Source organism: Prorops nasuta, unplaced genomic scaffold, assembly GCF_024137725.1.
Source record: "Prorops nasuta isolate Cenicafe-Biocafe unplaced genomic scaffold, Cenicafe_Pnas_1.2 PNAS00018, whole genome shotgun sequence".
Lineage (NCBI taxonomy): Eukaryota > Metazoa > Arthropoda > Insecta > Hymenoptera > Bethylidae > Prorops > Prorops nasuta.
Window position 1 is genome coordinate 739,574 of NW_027116815.1, and position 20,248 is coordinate 759,821.

Consider the following 20,248-nt stretch of genomic DNA (forward strand, 5'->3'; position numbering starts at 1 on the left):
TACCAATATTTGTCGTTAATTTCGGCAAACGATACTGAAATTTGTTGATAAGATTTGCACAATTGCCTCACTGATTTAAAAAAACGACGGTTAATGAGAACTCTTTTCAGAAATAACAAGTTTGCTAAAAAAATAGAGGTTTTGTTTCAGAGTTCATAGTTATACCTCTAAAACTGATATCTCTATATAGGTTAGGTAACCGAAGCCGATGACCTTTGGAGACACCCACCTATCTGGCTGAGGAAAAAGAAATAGTGAGAGAATCGATTAAGGAACAAAGTGACATTAAAGAGATGCTGTGACCCAGACGTTTATGGGCCATAAAGAGTAGATTTAATTTCCGTCATTACTAGTTTTTGGCACAAGATACTTTATTGCATGGCCCACAGATTTTAATGCTGAACGAAAATTCATCTTGGGGGACAATAAAATGAATGAACATCAAAAAGAACAGAAACTGAATTAATCACTATGCAAATAGCGTCAGTGTGCGAATAGGAGGATTTTGTCGACCACGAAAAATGTTTAGAGAGGCGATAAATAATGGAAGAGAATAGAGGGGATTATGATAAAAATCTTTCGTATTCAGCGATCGAGGCGACGCCCGAGGTCACGCATGGTACTGATCAAACTTTGCAGTCGGGTCACGTGCCAGTATGGCTTAAAAACAGTGAAGGAAGCATAACCCTTTTATTTCCTGCAGCAAAGTGCACGTAGCATCTCATCTTAGCAAAGGATCATTTTCAGCTTTACTTATTGGCCATTCCGGCAGTCCTCGCACGTCACTTTGAACTTTGATGATTTCATTGGCAGAATGAGAATCGACGGAAATCCTGTGGAATCGATCTATATTAATTGAATTAATAATATTAACATTATTGCGCAAGAAGCTTGCGTGCTGCGGTTGACTGACTTCTGGAATTATTTACTTCAACAGGGTAGCTTCGCGCGATGTTTCCTTAAACGTTAAATTTATCGGGTTCTCCTATCCTTTTTCAAGGCAGGCCGCAAATTGCTTACTCACCCGTGACCGATTCCTTCTTTTCGAGCGTTTCTTTGGGTGTGGTGCAGAATTTTGCTTCGTTGATATCTCTCCACATATCAACTTCCACCGTTAGTTTCACAAAATCTGAAAAACTTGTAGCGTGTGTAATGATTTATGGATATACACAAGAGTAATCTTAATGGTTTTTGAAATATTGATAAAAATACAGAGGAATTTTTATTTGTGCAAATGAATTTTATTGAAAAATGTTTTGTTACAGGAAGTCCTTTTGGTGCACAGTAAATCGACCAGCCACTGCGAGCCAATTACGGTAATCCTGGCGGAAGTAGAGGCACCTGAGCTGGCGGCTCTGCTGGGGTTCATATACACCGGAAGTGCAACCGTGCCTAGGCCGAGGCTAGATGCCTTTCTGCGAGCCGCTGCAGCTCTCCACATAAAACTACCGCCAGTTCCCGTAGTAATGACCTATGCAGAGGCTGGCTGTAAGCAAGAAGATATCAAGGACGTCAAGATAAGTCCCAAATACCTTCAGTGCGAGCAATATCCGGTCTGTGATAGATGGTACCAGTCGACTAAGACTCACACGGATGAGAACGATACAGGAAAGAAACTGTTCTACTCAGTGAAGTCATGTGGGAATCCTCAGGAAGGAACCAACGATGCAGTTCAGTTGCAAAGGTCACCTAACCATCAGAGATTAAGATGTAGTCCCAGTAGGCTTCATAGAAACGTCTGGCAAACAGGTTCACTGGCGAGCAGCATCAGACAGGAATGTAATAGAACATACCTTAATGACCTAAATCCTTTAGTTAAATATCCTATGGATCCTAGAATAGAGTTACCAGAACATCCCAGAATTAGAAAATTTCCAGAGGAACCAGAACAACTTCTAGACTCCGTACCTGGACCTACAAACTTAGATATGGTGGATAATAATTTGACGAATTTGAGTCCTATAACAAGGAGCGTGTCAGGGACCTATGGACCACCCAGTCCTGTTAGAAAAAATGTGTGTTCTCAGGATTCTTATGGATTCACGAGGATTCCTGAACCAATGATACCAATTGGGACATACGAAGAGAAGTTGAAAATAGATTATGGAACGACTGTTTTAACACAGGAAATAGACAGGGATGGCTGTTTGAACAGGAAGACGTTTTGCGACAGTGAGGCAGGCCTCTATAATGGTCCTTTTGGTGTTGCTGATGAGGCTGTTGATAGTGAAGTGATTCCTATGCGGTATGCCAGCTCAGGAAGGGCTTTGGATAGACCAGACTATGTTGGCGGTGGTGAAGACTTGAGCTGCAGGGAAACCTGTTGCAGATGGAAAGCACCAAGAAGACATGTAGCTAATCGAGTTACTGCTTCCCCCTGGCGACAGATCGCCAGACCCCACCACTCACCTAAACAACCAATAGCAATTCAGCCAGAAGACCTTGTAAGTTCGCTAATTCAATCCTACTGCAACTACCACCTGGTCTCGTCTAGTCTAAACGTGGATATGTCTTAAATAGTCTAGATGAACCATTCCATTAAATGCACCTTTTTGCTTATTTTAGCCTTGCTCAATACGCAGATTCACTACAATAATAAAATACAATTACAATAAATAAATTAACTGCTAATGAGATACCATCGTGTTTCACGGAATCTCAGTACCTGATTATACATTGTCCAATTTGCATGCAAAAAACTTACCTCACGAGGCATTAATAGGCTTCTCGATACTCAAACCGTGATAGTAGAGTCGAATGGACCAGCCCGGTTTGGACCGTATTTATGTTATTGCTAATTCAAAATCAATTTCTGTTGACTCTTAACGCTATTATAGCACCACTATGCAAATCAACATAATTTTATCACGAGAATGGTTCTTATCTGTAATTATTATTCCATCTAGCGTTACTGAATATTCCATAAATTGGACTACGTTGATTTATGTACACATGACAAACGATCGTTCCTTGCACACTTGAAGCATTTTTTAAACACAGCTAAGGAAGGGATACAATAATTTCAGTTTAATTAGGCTGCTCGTAAGGACGAATCTGTGTGCTATTTTAAGGTGTAAGTTGGATTATTACACGTACCATGTTTTACGCAGGGCATTAAGGGAAGGGGGGGGGGGGGAGGAAAGGATAGACGAAAGTAAAATATTTATCCTCTCATCTTCGTTAGTCTTAAGTTGAAAATGTTGTAACCTGTGACGTTTCTTACTCGTAAATTGTATTTAATGTAGAAAAAGCTCGCAATTGAGAATATAACGGTGTCCAGGCTGACTCACATCGGTTAAATACGAATTTAGCCATACCATTCTAGCTCGTTAATCATCTCCCTGAAAATTATTAAGATCCTACATAAAACAGATTGCACTGTAAATCTCTCTTCCCTACGGTCATCCGTTTTCTCATCCTTGATCTTAATGAATGGTCGAATAAACTTCAAAAATTGTCAAAAAAAAGTTATTTTATGAAGAAACAGATTAAATAAGAAGAAAATAATTGAGACATTAAAATGAAAATTACATCGTAAGCGACGATTGGAATAATTCGAGAATTCAACGAATGCGAGAAAAATAACATAACCTAAAACGGTAGTGGAAATGCCGTTGATGAACGAGCGACTGGAATATGGAAAGTACTAATAAATCTTGGTATATTGTTATTTGCTATGCACCTTCCAGCTAAGATACGCGAGTACCCTGATAAAATTCCATTTCTCGTCGGTTATTAATTCTATATACCGGAACGAATTAGAGCTTACCGATCCAAGATGGCGGCACATGGTGTATAATTTCTGAAATTCTTTCTCCTCCATTAAGGCTTGACGGATGCTTAAATATTAGCGCCGCTCGTGAGAGTTTTCCTAATTAAATTCGACCTCTGGCGAATCCATCAGAAATCGAGAAGATCATGTGAAGGGTAACGAATATAGTTAACCATTGAATTAGCTCTCTCTACAAAACTCACGGTAAAACACAAGGAAAGAAAATTGGGACTCTCCGAGCAAAATGCTAACCTAAAAAATTACATGTCCCTGCCATTTCATTACGTTCTTGGCACGATCAAGCAAGTATAGCAGTGTATGTGCGCGGGAGTGAAGCCAAAGTAGGAGAGGAGAGAAAAGGCTAACCGCCATCTTAATTGTACTTAGAGATATAGCCTACATAATATATATATTGTGGGCTTTACAATCCCGTTAATATACACTAAAATTAATATCATGAAAAATAAACAGGAATATATTGAACGAAGAAAAAACATTGGTGTGGCAAGTGGAGACTAGTATATTTTTAAATTCACCTGCTCTAAGAATATGTATTTGACATTAGTTAAAAATCTTTTTTGTTTTATTAAAAAGAAAAAAGTTAAAAACAGAATAGAAGATATAAGCCGAGATAAATACATGTTTTTAGAGGAAGCTGAATTTCTCGAGGTTCATTCTCCTCTAGATCCATTGCTTTTTGCGAAAACAGGGGCACTTCGCGAAGGCTGTCGTATAATGATCCTGAACAGAGCAGAGGTTTTGTTTGTTCAATTTTATTGCGCTCGTATTAATTTACCTCTACCGTAAAAATAAGTTTTATATTTAAAAAGCAAAAGAGAAAAATTCAAAAACCAACATAATACATTGCGCATATCTCCGTTCCTGAGCACATGGTTGTTCTTATTCCCGGGATGGGAGGGGGAAAGAATTTAATATGGGATAAAGAAATCCCTATATTTCGATAGAAAGGAACCTGAAAAAGGAAGCCTTTCCAACACCGAGAGCTATAATGCCTATACCTAAAACGCAAAGCTAAAGGGCTTACCTATTTCGGAGAGCTAAACCTGAAAAAAAACGCAAGATATGTATATATAAACGCAAAGAAGAACCTGAAAAACATGCAAATAACAAGATATAGTTTTAACCGAAGGATGACTGACCGAAACCTACCGGTAGGTTTTCGGCTATCCTTAGGTTAATAAAAAAATTCCACGGTTTTACCCGTGGGACTCTCATTCGGCGAAATTCCGTCAAACATTCATCTTTAGGATGCGATGGTAACTACGATAAGAATGAGACGATGACGATGATAGGAATCACGTTATTCACGCGCAATAAATTAATTTTAAAGCGGTACAATGCGACGCGAATTTTTTAAATTTTGGCTCGTAACACGGGCTTTATAAATTTCACTCGTGACACGGATGTTCGATTCACGCGCACTTACACCCCAAAGTGAGGTCGCCTACTGTAACGAAAAAAAAAAAAATATAACGTTATTAAATTGAATCGTTTTGAATTAGTTTAGAGTTTACTCGAGCTTTCAAAAAACGACAATGTAACTTACTAGCTATAAGAGTCCTTGAGGCTGTTGCCCTTGACCGCTACAACCACACAAATATAAACACATGCGCCGCGCATTAACAATTCTTAAAATTTTCGGTTTTTAGACGATGTTTTTCGTAGGGAAATACTTCTGTTTTTATCACACAATGCATTCTAATATTATGTTGTATCTTAAAAAATTGAATAATTAAATCTATTTAAATTTAATAAAATCCGGTAAAATTGTATAATTGTAATAACGAAACTGTACGTGTGTGATAAAAATAAAGCAGTACATTATTTTTATCCACGGATAATTAATTATTTATCAGTGATTACGAAAAATTACGATGCGCGATTAACCGAAAACCCCGCACGTGGAATTTTGAAAATTTAACTGCAATTGTCGTTGTCGGTAGACAAAAGGATCATCCAGAAGGGAGACTGCTCATTGGGCAGCTTACTGAATAATCGCATCTCATTGGTTGTAGTCTAGGTCCGCGTCACAATGAAGTGTGAAAGCTTAGTAAGTTACTTAATAAATGCACACATACACATACACTCCTAATACCGGAATCAACCGTGTTAGATTTGAAATGGTGACTGTTGATAGGATATCTACATTCTTATGACCAATTTACTGTCAGCATACCAAATTTAGCAAGCAATTCAGTAGAGATGCAGCATTAAGCATGTTCAGACACTTTAACACTATGCAGCGGTGTTTAAAAGATGCGCTATGATTGGTCGAATTGACTGAGTTGACTAATCACAATATAGTATTTCTAATGGAGCAGCATATGTCAACGGGAGTGAAGCCAAAGTAGTGGGGAAAAGAGGTTGGCCGCCATCTTGTTTGTACGTATATATAGCACATAAATGAAATACATACATATGCTATAATGTGCTATATCTACGTACAATCAAGATGGCGGCCAACCTCTTTTCCCCCACTACGCTAACTTCACTTTTCTGGCCTGAAACGAACCTCTCTTGTCCTTACGCTCCTCCTGGTACTTCGTTCGTACCTGCATGGGCACGATTAACGAGAAGAACGAGTTTTTCCAAAGAGAATTTCTGTTTTTATTTTGTTAATCATCTTGAAATTCTTCGGCCTGAGAGAAGGTGGTCAAGTATTTTACGGGATGTTCGGGTGTTGTACTGGTGAGATGTGAAAAAACGTTTGGGCACGTTCGGTAGGAATGCGGGGGTAGGGGTAATGCATTCGAGTGCCGGATGAACAAATTTGCAGAGTGAAGGGTCGCGTTGGAGCGACACTTGGAGTTGAAGCGATTGGGCAAAGTGTACGTGAATACGCGGAAGATCTCCGTTTCTCGACACGAGAAACCACTGCTGCAGGTTTACCAAGATTCCATCGACCAATGTTTACAGAGTCCTGTTCCAATAAGACTCGTTCCATTCTCCAAACATCCGTCGTCATCCCGGTCGTAAAACTGCAGAAATCGCTCGATCATCCGAAAAGATACGATTGGCCAATTTGTGATGCAGTGTGGAATTATGAATTCAGGAAATTCAGACGATCCATGATTATCAGGCAGTTTAGCAGTTGCAATAAATCGAGTAAAACCGGAGGAGAGCATTTAATTCCTGGCTAGTTAACCTGAAAAGGGTAGCTTCGAGCGCGGAACTCCCTATGAATCTGCTGGGATCCGTGGTTAAATATCATTCCAGCGTGAAAGTCTTGGCAAATTGCTAGGCGCGTTATTAAATCGAGCGAGCGCAGGAATTGGGAGGCTCGCTAAAAGCATCAAGCCAGAAATATCAAGTTCGCAGATATATCGCGCGACTCGTAATTTTCTCACCACTCTCTTTCGACCCAGTGACCGAAGTAACCGCCGAGCAATACTCGCTTCTATCAAATTGCTAGCTTGGCTCTTTAAAAAATATCTTCTATCAGTATTTTTATAACCCCCCCCCCCCCCCCCTAGCAATTTCGAAAGATATTTTGAGTTTCCATTATTGTCACACCAAACAAATTCAAAAACCATGTATATTTGACTCGAGAAACGTTCCAAATAAATATTCTCAAACAAACAATAAAGATCAAAAACAAGACGTTTCTGATTCTGACAAAAACACGTTCATTTTGACAATGTTTACATTTTTTGCTCGTGAGAATGTGGTAGTTCTTCACGGGGAGCACGTCGTGGAGACTTCCGTGAATATATCTTGAGCAAGACGCGTGTAGCCGGGGAATAAAAAACGAAATTTATCGTAGATTTGGCGTGCCCTCAACGGCCGAGAGGCTCGATTAATCAAGGAGCGCGTGCGCTGAACCGGCCAAGCACCTTTCTAAGCAGCATTCATTCTTTTTACGCGTCCTCTCTAATGCACGCTCATCGGTCTCGAGTGACTCTACACTTTCCCGGAACGAATTGGCTTGTGCCGACAAACGTCCCCGAAAGAATCCCTAGGTTATGATATCCCCAGGCCGTGCAATCTCCAGTCGATCGATTTAGGACTCGCGTGCCGATCGGTCGAACCAACCGAGCCCCATTAAACCACCGTCCATCTTACTTATCGCTATATATTATCCCTCGATCGACGCGATTATTCCAATAACAGCTGTTTGTTCAATGCACCCATTATTGGAACTTTAACCGACTGAATCGCTGCTGACTTCAATCCTAATGAATCGGATTTGATTTTAATACTCTTTAATATTTATTTAACGCCCGACTCAACATCATTCGTTTTTTATACCACGGTAAAAGCAATTAATTCATTCAAATACACGTTAATTAACGTTCCACGATAAGTTTTAACTCGAGCTGTGCTATAATTGCCTGGCGCGAGATTAATTAGCGTGTCGCCGATAGTGCAGAATCCTCGAGAGCCCATGTACATATGACTGGAGGTGCATAAATTTCATCAAGCCAGCGTTACCATCCGCATCAGTCAAAAAATCTACCGATTCCTAACCTAACACTTGCCGAGATCATTTTTCTGTTTATTTATTCGATCACCTTCGAAGAGTAATGAGGATATCTGTATGTAGAATATTGGCTAGTCGCTCGTTCATTAAAATCTTGTTTGCACTAAATTGTTGTCATGAGCATTATTGCTGAAAGTAGAAAGTGCCAATATTATTTTAATTCCATTAGCATGGAGCGAGTGTTGTTTGCCCAGCTCTAAGATTCCAAAGAGTAAAGAATAATTTTATAACATACCTGGACTATATTTATATAATTAACGAGCACGTCTAAGATGGAAATAGAGCCGATAAAATACCAACATCAATTCGCATACATTTTATGAACGAAAAAATAAATACGCGAGGGAGAAGGGGGAAAGCTGAGCTAATGATTTGTGAGGAGGTCGCCTGAGCGTCGGCCATTATGTAAACAGATCGAGACGAAAAATCTGGGCTGCATATTGAAAGAGAAAACTGGCTGATTGCGGTAACGCGCGAAGATTTTGCAGCTGGAGGCACACCAGCTGGTAAACTCGCTTAATCTCGGTCAAAAATGTGTTGGGAATGGAAAAAGGCACTGTAGTGGAGGAGATATAATTGATAGTTTTATTAATGAGAACACAAGCAAAGCTCCGGAGGCAGCAGATTGCTTATCACCTGGCGTCATCCATAACTTTACATCCACGATAATTTACGATATTCATGATAATTCACAGTCTTCTCCATAACCATTACCTATATTAGAATACAGCCAATTTTCGATTCAATAAACCAATACACTCGACCAAGAATTTATAATCACCCATTAATTCTTGCTAAAAACTCCATGCGAAGCCTTATTTTGGAGATTCGTCAAGATCGTTATTATTACAGAAATTTTTAATGTAGTTTCTTCGAGCTTTTATCTTGGTTTTTCGTACGACAAACCATATAGGAGTGAAGTTTACAAGTAACGGTCGACGTCGAACCATGATTACAGATACATAAGGTACATACAAAAAGTACAACAATTGACCGATAGGCTGGCGCTGATAGTATACATACACGCTACTACATTTTCGTTTCGTTGTAATTGTATTTACTGTGTATCCCCTTATAAAGCAGAATACTCGAACTTCACACCATTGTAGCCATTATGCCTTCGTTGGTCTCACCACAAACACTTGGATAATTCATTCCACGATTAAACGGTGAAGGTGACAACTGCAGACTCTTCGTGTCTCGGTTTAAGCACGAATAGCTCATTCCGCGATATCCCAAAGCCATAAATCGATAAATGGAAATTCAAACGGGTTCGCGAATAAGTTTCGATAAATCATGCTAGAAATAAATCGTTTGAAGTTGACGAATAAATTGCAACAAATGATTCAATGAATAAATCGAGGGGGATAAATTATGCGAGAGGGAGTTTGGCTTGTAGCTGTTTTTTTTTTCAGATGGTTGAAGAGACCAAGTGGGTAATACACCTCGTTGAAATAGGCGAAAGACGAGGAAGCGTGCGCTTTTGATGCTGGCGATCGCTTGTCAGCGCTGCGCTTCATCGGCGGCTGACATTAAGAACAGGTTGTGGCACGAAGTCAAGTGGCCAGCAAACCGGTAAAGAGCACGAGCTCTTCTTATTCCTCACATTTTCCTCTCCCACTCTTTCCTTGCTTCTCCTCGAACTATATTTATCTTTTTTGTTTGCTTTCTTGCTTATTCTCCGTTTCTCTTTTACTCTACCTCGTTCGTCGAAACAATGTATTCCAAATCTCTACAATCTTTCTCATACATTTTAGTAAAAAATCTCGCCCCTCATCGTGGCCCAATTTTTACAAATACGTCCTTCCTTTTACCACAGCTTCTAACGGTTACGACAATCGCGAGCTGATCGCTCTTCACTTGGCAGATCTACGATGATACCTGACATCAATGCAGCAACCGATCAACGTTAATTGAATACTCGCAAAGCTCCACGCCGCGAGAACACAGTCTTTTCGTTTGGCACTTGCAAAACACTCTCTTTCCACGTGGTCATTTGCACGTTCCGTAACCATTAAAAATCTTCCGCAAGTTCTATAATTTTATCCCTGTGTTTTTCATTATTTATTCTTCAAAGGAGCGGTTCATTACTTTGTAACATCCGTGCCACGACATTTTCTGTGGTAAATCGTGGAAAATGTCGGTATAACGGCTGACTGTCCATCTTCATGTAAGAATAGTTGCAATTAGGATTCCAACGTCACTTTCTAGCTGTACAGGTGTCCAGGGATAGACGCAGTATTGGATGGACTCATTTTAGAACGTAAACATAAGAGAAGCTTCGGTTTCTGGGATCCTTGAAACGCTGTCCTGACCCGATTCCTAATTTTCTATGTTGTAGGAAGTTAGGAACCCAGTGGCCGTTCAAGAACCGTGCAGGGTTCTCGCTTCGACGACCCCAGATGTTACCACTGAGGTTTTTAAGGGGGAGCAGACCTATGGATACGAGATCCAGCACGATGCAAATACACCGAACGAGCCAATAGCACCAGTGCCTGTTTCTCCAGGTTCGAAATTCCAAGAACCAACGCATCAGGAGTTGTACAGACCACAGGTTCCATTCCCCAGAGGAAAACCTGCCGGTTCATCCATAAGCAGCTTCTATCCGGCATCGGAAAATCACTTGGAAACTAGCCAATCCCCTCAAAAGCCACCGAATTCTCTTGGGAGTCCCACCAATCAAACGCCACAGAAGCCTAAACTGTCACATCCGATCAGTAGACTCTGCGACACCTTGGAATCTGAGGAGAAAAGAGAGAACGTTGGTGGAAAACCCGAGGAAATTCTCAAGGAAGAAAAAATTCAGGTGACAAGTGATACCAATAATAATAACAACGAAACTACTGTTGGCGATTCCAGTAGGACAGCCCAGGAAGACCATAAATGTGACCAGTGTGGTAAAACATTCGTTACAAGGGCCTCCTTGAAGGTTCGTATAATTACTGCTTCTTTTTCAAATCAATAAAATCCATTTATTAGCTTTCCTGATCAATTAAATAGTTTATACTGGTCTTTAAGAAGTTCATAGGTGTTTCATTCCGGGGTTAATCTCCTGTAACAAAATTATAATTAGAAATTTCATTGCTCTTACGAAATGGGGACTTATTACACTACTGGGGATGTTATCGATATATAATTACTGCTCATAATTTTCAAATCAACATAATTCATTCGTTATTTTTCTTTGTGAACCAAATGGATTATGTTGGTCATTGAAGAGATGTTCATAGGTGCTTTGTTCCGGGGTTAATGTTATCGATTGTTCAGGTCCATGGGCGAACTCACTCAGGCGAGAAGCCGTTCCGTTGTGCGGATTGCGGTAAGCAGTTCTCGCAGCTGCGCAATTACAAGTATCACCGTAGCGTCCACGAAGGTACGAGAGAGTTTGCAGCAACATGTCCGGAATGTGGCAAGTACTTCAACGACCGGGGCTACCTGAGCTCCCACATGAAGATTCACCGCAACAGAAAAGAGTACGGGTGTGCGGAATGCGGCAAAAGCTTCAATCAGCGGGTGGCCTATAACATGCACGTGAGAATCCATACGGGAGTCAAGCCCCACCAATGCGACCAGTGCGGAAAAGCCTTCTCCAGGAAGATGCTGTTAAAGCAACATCTCAGAACCCACTCTGGAGAACGGCCTTACCAGTGTCAGGTCTGTCACAAAGCCTTCGCTGATAGGTCTAACATGACCCTGCACACAAGACTCCATTCCGGACTCAAACCCTATCAGTGCACCTTGTGCTCCAAGGCATTCACGAAGAAGCACCACTTGAAAACTCATTTGAATTATCACACTGGCACCAAACCTTATTCCTGTCCAAATTGTGGCTTGAGATTTTCCCAGAGTTCTAACATGAGGACTCACTACAAAAAATGTGCAATTAATAATCCAGCAGGAGTGAAGAATGAGCTTATCGAAGAGAAGGATAAAACTATTGCCAATGATAACATTACTTCAACCACTGATACTTTGACTCCTCCCAATTCAGACCAGGAATCTAGTGTCCTAACTCCCTTACCCAAACCTCACGTCGAAGGTACATTATAAATCCAATGTTTTACTCGTGAGAACTCGACAGTACAAACGCAATTAGCTGGATAATACGTTTGCAGATATGATCGTCAGCCTCGTAAACACAGCTTTATAGTGCTTATAAACGTATTAACTTTCCTCGCCAATAATCGCTTCCGTTCCTAAAACTCAGCAGTGGAGAAACATCGTCGATTTGTTGTACTAGCCATATAAATTTTTGAAATGGTTAAATACCGCATGGCTACTTTTCAACCTGAGTTTTTTTGCCTAGGATACACATCTAGCAAGTTTGTAGGTTGCAGTCTCAAAACCAATTTCTATAATCTTTTTACCGATGTCCAAGTTATCCGCAACAATCTGTAAATATTTTACTACGTAAGATTCGTGTATATTTTGTACAAGAGATTATTTATTAAATAAATGACAAATAAAATAATGTCTTTTATTACCCAATTCTTCCCAATTTGGTTTTCCCAGTTTCATCGAGATTTCCAAAGGCGAGTAAAACTGTCAAGAGAGATTAGTCGAGCTGTCCATCATGGTATCGCATAGGTAGACGTTTTCATAGAAAGAAGGTTGTTCTGCGACACCCCATGGGAACGAGTGCGAAAAGTAACAGACTACACCTGTGGGAGCTGCTCGATTGCGGAAAAGGTAGTACATAGGAGATAGGAACAAATCGCTGGCACGTGACGCTTGGTCGTTTCTGGACCTGGCGTGTTGGCCGCGGGCCGAGCTATATCAGATTACGGAACGGACGAGCAAGAAAACAATTACAAACTCGTGACAGCTGCCGGATTACCTTCTCCTACTCGACCACCGCCTTACCGTTAAAACCCTTCTTCCGCAATTATGACAAAAATTTATCTTTCGCTGTTTACAATGAATAAACCGAAGTTTACGACTTACAAACGAATAATAGCTTAATTTGATCGAGATAGAGATTCTGGAACAGAGAAGTGACCTCGGAACTTACGACCGTTAGGTGCAACTTTCGACCAGAGGTTAGGTTAGTTCTTAGCATCCCTTCCACTACGATCATTCGAGTCTTAATAAAAACTTTAATGAATCTGGCGAGCGTAATTAACTATATAACACAAATGACTGGCGAGTTTGCGATGTCTGATGAATCTGTCGTTCGTGTTTCCTCTTCCCAATGCAAAGTCACATACACCATACGCAATTTCTCTTCATATCCAACGAAAACTTCAGTTTGCTAGGAGATATGCAGCTGCAACAAAGTCGTTTACCTATTTAGCATTTTACATCAATTTCTTCGTCTCACGATTGAAAACGATATGGAACTGAGAATTTTAACAAACTTACTGTTTTTAGGAATGAAATCTTGGTAAATTTCAATGGAACGATTGATAAATTGTGTTCCATGAATCGCTTTATCCAACAGCCACTGGAATGAACGAGAATCCAGAGATGAATGGCAGGAAGTGTTTTCAATAATGAAATTGTCTCTGGAACTTTTTCTAATAGTCTTCATGCATTGATGAACATGCCAAAGTTATCAAATCAGCATTTACAGTATGGATGTTCCATTTTATTTTATGAATCTCATTTGCAAACTAATGGAGGAGTCCTTCATAATTGGATTAGAGAGGTCTTCATTATCATATCTGAAACGATTTACATTAGGTTTGGGTCAGTGGTAGGTAGGTTACAGAAAATATCAACTATGCTTACCTGTCGAATCATCGGATAACAGTTGTTGAAACTGGTTAGCCCAGCTGTTTTCCGCGATTCGCTCGAGGCAAATAAGCCAGGATCCCTCGGCAGATAGATACGTATTTCGCAGCAGAGCTCGACCTTCCGAGCCCGATGAATCTCACGGAAAATCCATCGAGCGAAACCTGATCGACCTGTTTCGATGAGAAAGAGAGAAAAAGTCAAATGTCGAGTTATATAAATTCTGGCAACGAAATATCTCACTCGTAAATTACACATCAGCTTGTTGATTTATGCTATTAGGCTTAAATCATAATCGCGTTTAATTAAAGAGTGAACTTAAATTGTTTCAAATTTTCGTATCAATGTATACCCGATTTAACGAAAGTGGGTTCGATTCTCAGGAGCTACACGAAGAACGTGTTTGCAGTCGATTAAATTTCACTCCTGCATCTGTTATAATTTACAAGCTCGGCCAATTTTCGCTCCTCGACATTTCGGAACTGGTACCGACAGAACGATAATTTAATTACCTGTAAAACACACACATCGCTCAATCAACCTTGCACAATACTGATCAATCATTTTTTTATAAGATTTTAATGATAAGTTTCACCAATGCAAGCCCATTTTTATTAAAATCGAATTTAAAGGAGATAATAACGATAATCTGGAAAGATTACTGAGTCGAAATGGGAAATTTCTAGGCGTCCCATTGGGTGTAGAAAAACGCGAAGAAAAATAGTGGAAAAAGGTGAGAATAATTAACGCTTCATAGGTGAAGCACGTTCCGTCCAGTGAAATCGCGTAGGATGCCTATTAGTGTCCATGCTTGAGCTATTATCAGAATTAACATTTATACTGATTAATTCACGGTTACTGCACAACCCCGGCAACAACTTGGAAACGAGTATTTTCCCAGACCGTGACAGATATATCGCGATCGTAGCGCATTTGTCGGACACCTTGATCCGCTAATCCATACCAATTAACTCCCTCGTGACGTAATAGCATGCTAATCCGACTATATTACTCATCAATCCCCAGCTCCGTTGATTCGAAACGCTCACGTTAATCACCCTTACCATCTCGCGTGTTTCGAATCCACTTTTTTAAAATCGCTCATCCAACTCAGCGATTCTCAGTGTTCCGCATAACGCTTGCTGAACTTAGAGAAAGTGCTCCACCGAAATGTGAAAATCACTGAACGATTATTATCCTCTATGCTTGTGCACTCTTGTAAAATCGTACCAAGCCTTGCGAAAAGGTTAACAGATCTAACGTAATGGCTGATCCAATCAAATAACTTGTGCGATTCTTGAGAAAGATTCGAAAAGAAATCTTTTAGACCAAAATGAGAACTCGGAATTATTAATTGGGAAGAGGATCGAGAAAGCTCGACTGATTTCAGTTTGTAATTACGACTTTCAGTGTTGCATAATGAAACACGCGTCGCGAGATGGTTAGGGTGATACCTCAATCGGAAGACAAGTCAGTGATTAATCCGTGCGAAACGGAAAGTGGCATCTCGATCATAGGCTGGATAATCAAGACAGTTTGTCCGTTCGGAGGCAGGGTCTTCGAAAAGCTGGCCGGACCAGATGTGTTTCGCAGATAAGTGTCATTGCGGCGTGTGAAGAGATGGCGAACAGGCGAGACAAAGCTTGATTTATGCTGGGCTCCAACGGTGCGAGAAACAAATAAATTTCATTTAAGAAACTTGCACCGGACTCGTTCATTAATCAACGTACCGAACGAACCAATGGGAGACACTGGTTCCATCTTTGCCAAATCGTGCAACTGCTGCAATAAAATATGAGTCATTATTTTTATATTATCATTATGATTATCATTGCAGACGCAAGTTGGATTATTTACATTGTAACCTGAGCGATAGGACGATAAAATCAAATCTCTCTCGATACCCAATTAGCCTGAGCCTCGCGGCCAACATACATAGAGTTCCAAGTCCATACAATTTTCTTATATACGAGGATTATCGTCCATATTTTATCCAGAAATGAAACAAGCGATCGCTCCTCTTTTTCCATTCCTATATTAACCCAATTCTCGCAGGTTCTGGCCCAACTTCCTGTCTGCAGCACAGTGACCCCTCGCTGTAAATATACAAGTTAATTAGTGTAAATTTTCAGAGTTTTTATAAATTCTTAATATTTGAATTCGTATAGTGGAAAAATAGAAAGTAGAGTGAACAAAGAAACTTTACGAAAAATATTACAATGTCAAGATTATAATTTTTCTTAAATTTATGAAATAGATGAAAATTGCGAGTCAGTGACCCTTTGCCTATAAATATACAATTTAATCGGTGGAAATTATTAGAAGATTCTCTCGATCCTATCTATCTGAATTTGACAGGAGAAGTGGATGTATAGAAAGCGGAGTAAAAAGGAAATTTGACGAACAATATTATAATGTCACGGTTAATGGTTCCTGGGTTTACGAGATCGATATGAAAATTGCGAGTATCTTGGAAATCTCACGATCGTTACGCTACAGTTTTTATCCAGGAATGCCACAATCGCGCGTGGAAAGGAGCGTCGATTTCCGGTGGGGAAAGGAAAATGTGCTTTTCTCTGGTGCATCTCAGCGATAATGCAAACGATAATAAAATATACGACCACTATAATTAAACGTGTGCTTGCTCACCCGTGTCTGCACGCATAGTTGAGTATTTTTTAACCATTCTCCTTTTTTATCGGAGAATCAAGAGTTTTACTCTGTAGGCTCCTGTACACTCGACCAATGCAGATGGAAGTTTCGATTCAGCCGTGTTCAAGGTTGAGCCTCGATAATACATCAGTGAAGAAACGGCATAATGAAATTTAATGGCGAACAGATGCAAGGTGATTCCAATCTGAATCAGGTTGAAGGAAAATGTGGAAGATCAGTTGTGGTTATTTGATTATGTTTTGACGAGATACTGGTGCACTGAGAAGAAAAAATTGATTTAAATAACTCTTTATCTGAATAGTTGCTAATAAATAGTTACACGATTTTAATGAAATTTAAATAAATTAATTAGAATTTATTTCATTCAAATAATTTTTAATTAATTGAATTACTTATTTATTTAAAACCAAGTAAAGATTTATTTTAATCAGAGTATTTTTCCTCAGTGCTAGAGATTTTACATAGAATATTTTGAAAAGTCGAGGTAAGAAGCTCTGTAGTTCGAAAGAGTCTAATCTTTTCAAAAACTGGAAAATTATTATGATTTTTTGAAATTCTATCCTTAAAAGAAAAGCTGCAGCATCTCTTATCGAGGATATTTCGAATACTCGAGGTAACAATCTTTTGAAAATGTAGAAGATCATTTGTGATCTTTGAGTATGTTCGGACGAGGTACTAGCACTTGCTGGGATAGAACTACAGGATCTCTTATCGAGGATATTTCGAATACCCGAGGTAAGGAACTCTGTAGTTCGAGAGTCTAATCTTTTGAAAACGTGGAAAATTAATTATGATTTTTTGAGATACTGGTCCTGAAAGTTAAGCTACAGCATCTCTTATCGAGGATATTTCGAATACTCGAGGTAAGAAACTCCGTAGTCCGAGGCAGGCTAATCTTTTCATCATCTCATCCGTGGCTCGCGGGCTCCAAGAGTGACTCGAGCGTTACGCCGTTCGCTTGACTTAATTATCCACGTGATTTAAACGGTGTTACGTTTTCGGCCGAAGCGTGGAATAACCCTTTCCCATGATCCCACAGAGTCGCTGTTCAATAAAACACGAGCTTAATTGTCAGCGACAATTAACTCGCATGGGAAAGAGAAGGAAGAAGCAGCCAACGAGACGAAGGTGTCGTTCTAAGGCACATTCGTCAACTCTCGCTTAAACTTTAATGGGTGCCAAGGTGTCTCTCGTCTCTCCCATGCTGTACCGACTCAAACGTATACAACTGTTTTAATTGCGTGGACAATTAAATTAAACGAGGCTTTTGTAAAAAATGGTGTAGAATCTTCCTAAAACTCGTGTAATTATCTTGGACCAGTGAGATGGAAGTTAGAAGCTCGTGGTGAGTAATCAAGGTAGATGATGACGTTAGAGATGAGAGAATCTTGAAACAATTGCGGGGCCAAAAAGGTTTGTGGGATTAGTAGAAGCGACGTGACTGAACGGCTCGCGTTATACTTCGTGTTGGCGTTTTAACGAACATTGTACAAGGACCGCGACACCTATTTAACTCGGGTACTTCTCTGTTCCGTAAGTACCATTAGCCGTTTCCCTTTATTGCCAACGTTGCGACGTCGCATTCCTGGCTTATCTCGGACCAGTCGAGAAAAATCTCTCGATACGATTCCACCAAAGGTGAGAAACAGTCAGTAGGTTGTGATTTCTTAAAATTATGGATTGATGACGTCATAGAATTTTCTCATGGAGTATGCCAAACGCCTCCATCGAGGGTCGTAGTTGTTCTGTAGCATAAATGGTAACTTGTGCTTCGCACGGTCTAGGATTTTAACCTGGGGGTAAATTTCACATTAAGCCCGAGGACCAAGATGGCCTCGATGCGTCACTGTCGCTAATCTCAACTACGTTTTATACAGCGATCGTGCAATTTTCCCCTTCTGACTCGTCCATCCAGCCAGAAACTTGGTAAGAAATATCGAGGTTTCTGCGATCGACGTGGAACAAATGAATCCAGACCACGAACAGTATCCAGGTGTGCGAGTCGCCTTTTCAATGCATTTGAAACATGAAATTCAATCGCTGTAACTCGGCTCGGCGTGCAATTCACTAGACGATGTATCCGGAGTATCAAATTCAATCGTTGTAACCATTTTGGATTAACACCTGTAAGTAGCAAGGAATGATTAGTCAGTCTTTGTAATACAAGCTACGGAATATCCGTAGAACGGTGCGAGAAAAAAGTACTAAGGTAAATAATGCGATTCTTCACGTAGCATAATAGTTTCCCTTGCAAGTTTTCAAAAATTCAACCTTTGTAACTACTTTGGATCAACACTTGTAAGTGTATCAAGGAAAGATAGGTCAATGGTTAAAGTACAAGCTACGGAAAATCCATAGAACAGTAACAAAAAATTATTAAGGCAAATAACGTAATTTTCCAGGTACCATAATGGTTTCCCTTGCAAGTTTTCAAATATTCAACCTTTGTACCTACTTTTGATCAACATTTGTAAGTGTATCAAGGAAAGGTTAGTCAATCCTTAAAGTACAAGCTACGGAAAATCCGTAGAACGGTACGAAAAAAAGTAATAAGGCAAATAATGCGATTTCCCAAGTACCATAATGGTTTACCTCGCAGGTTTTTGCGTTTCGTGTCAGATCACGCGTGGCTGCTTTATGAGGGGAATTGATATCCGCTAATTGAGCATCAAACGGTAGTTTATGGGCAGCGTCCGATGATAAAATGGTTACTCAATAGCGTTTACTAGCCACCTTTTGACTCGCACGCTCCTTCCCCGAGACTTTCACTGTTTCTAAGTTTTTCTTCAGCAAAGACGCGTGACGATATTGATCGCTCACAGCAGCTCCTGCAAGAAAAGGAAAAATCAGAGACCTCGAACAAAGCTCAAGCAGGAAATGACAGAAATCTCTCGAGATGATTCTGAAAATGAACTAAACAGACAAACCAGCTGGTCCCTCCACGCGTGTTTTAACTGCCAATCCAGCTTACTTTCGCTCACTCACCGTAATCCTTCGGTTGCACGATGCTGCAGGATTTTTTCAGCTCTCCCCTCATTACTGCGAGCACTGATTGTGCAAACGTTCGATATACTCCTCGGCCCAATCATTAATGATACGTGTATCGAAAGTATTAATTACCAGTTTTAACGAGGATATCGATCGCTCGTCTCTTTTGATGTGCTGCGAAAGTGGTTCTTGGCAAAAATCAGTCTAACAAAGAAGAGATCGAGTTAAGCAACTTTTTCGTGCAGAAGAAGCTCGTCCGGATTGGACTAGAAAGGGCTGCTTACCATAAACCGTGAATACCCGTACGTTTTGCAATCCCAAATGGAGGATTACGGGCAAATCCAAGGAATTCCACGCTCCGCAAATGTTAGCAGACATTTACTCGGTGTAAGTATGGAATTATTACATAAATCGTCATCGATAGTTCGCGTGTCCTAGCGTATAAGCGTCAATAGAGTGAACGTCTGCATCTCGGACGAGTTTCTGCAATCGTACATTCACTCTTGCCTCTTCTCCGAGCTCTTTTGAAACTGCAGTTGGGCAAGAGGCGATCATCCACACCAGACGTGAATCACGTTCTC

At 40.2% G+C, this 20,248-nt stretch overlaps 1 protein-coding gene and 3 long non-coding RNA genes across 4 annotated transcripts; 1 reads left to right on the forward strand and 3 right to left on the reverse strand.

Moving 5' to 3' along the window:
* Positions 1–1,359: 1,359 nt before the first annotated feature.
* On the reverse strand, positions 1,360–1,885 carry LOC136780035 (uncharacterized). The gene is made up of 3 exons (XR_010823705.1): positions 1,794–1,885; positions 1,533–1,689; positions 1,360–1,471 (listed from the first exon to the last, which is right to left on the reverse strand). It is a non-coding gene; the product is annotated as an uncharacterized lncRNA (long non-coding RNA).
* Positions 1,467–12,661, forward strand: LOC136780032 (zinc finger and SCAN domain-containing protein 2-like). The gene is made up of 3 exons (XM_066738062.1): positions 1,467–2,444; positions 10,615–11,202; positions 11,541–12,661. Exons 1-3 carry the CDS (start codon positions 1,467–1,469, stop codon positions 12,321–12,323), a joined length of 2,349 nt encoding a protein of 782 aa, XP_066594159.1. The 3' UTR covers positions 12,324–12,661.
* On the reverse strand, positions 2,198–2,988 carry LOC136780034 (uncharacterized). Its single transcript, XR_010823704.1, has 3 exons — positions 2,705–2,988; positions 2,410–2,587; positions 2,198–2,320 (listed from the first exon to the last, which is right to left on the reverse strand). It is a non-coding gene; the product is annotated as an uncharacterized lncRNA (long non-coding RNA).
* Positions 12,662–16,743: 4,082 nt separating the features above from the next.
* LOC136780170 (uncharacterized) lies at positions 16,744–19,763 on the reverse strand. Its single transcript, XR_010823724.1, has 4 exons — positions 19,665–19,763; positions 19,272–19,507; positions 18,555–18,803; positions 16,744–16,863 (listed from the first exon to the last, which is right to left on the reverse strand). It is a non-coding gene; the product is annotated as an uncharacterized lncRNA (long non-coding RNA).
* Between the last annotated feature and the right edge of the window lie 485 nt (positions 19,764–20,248).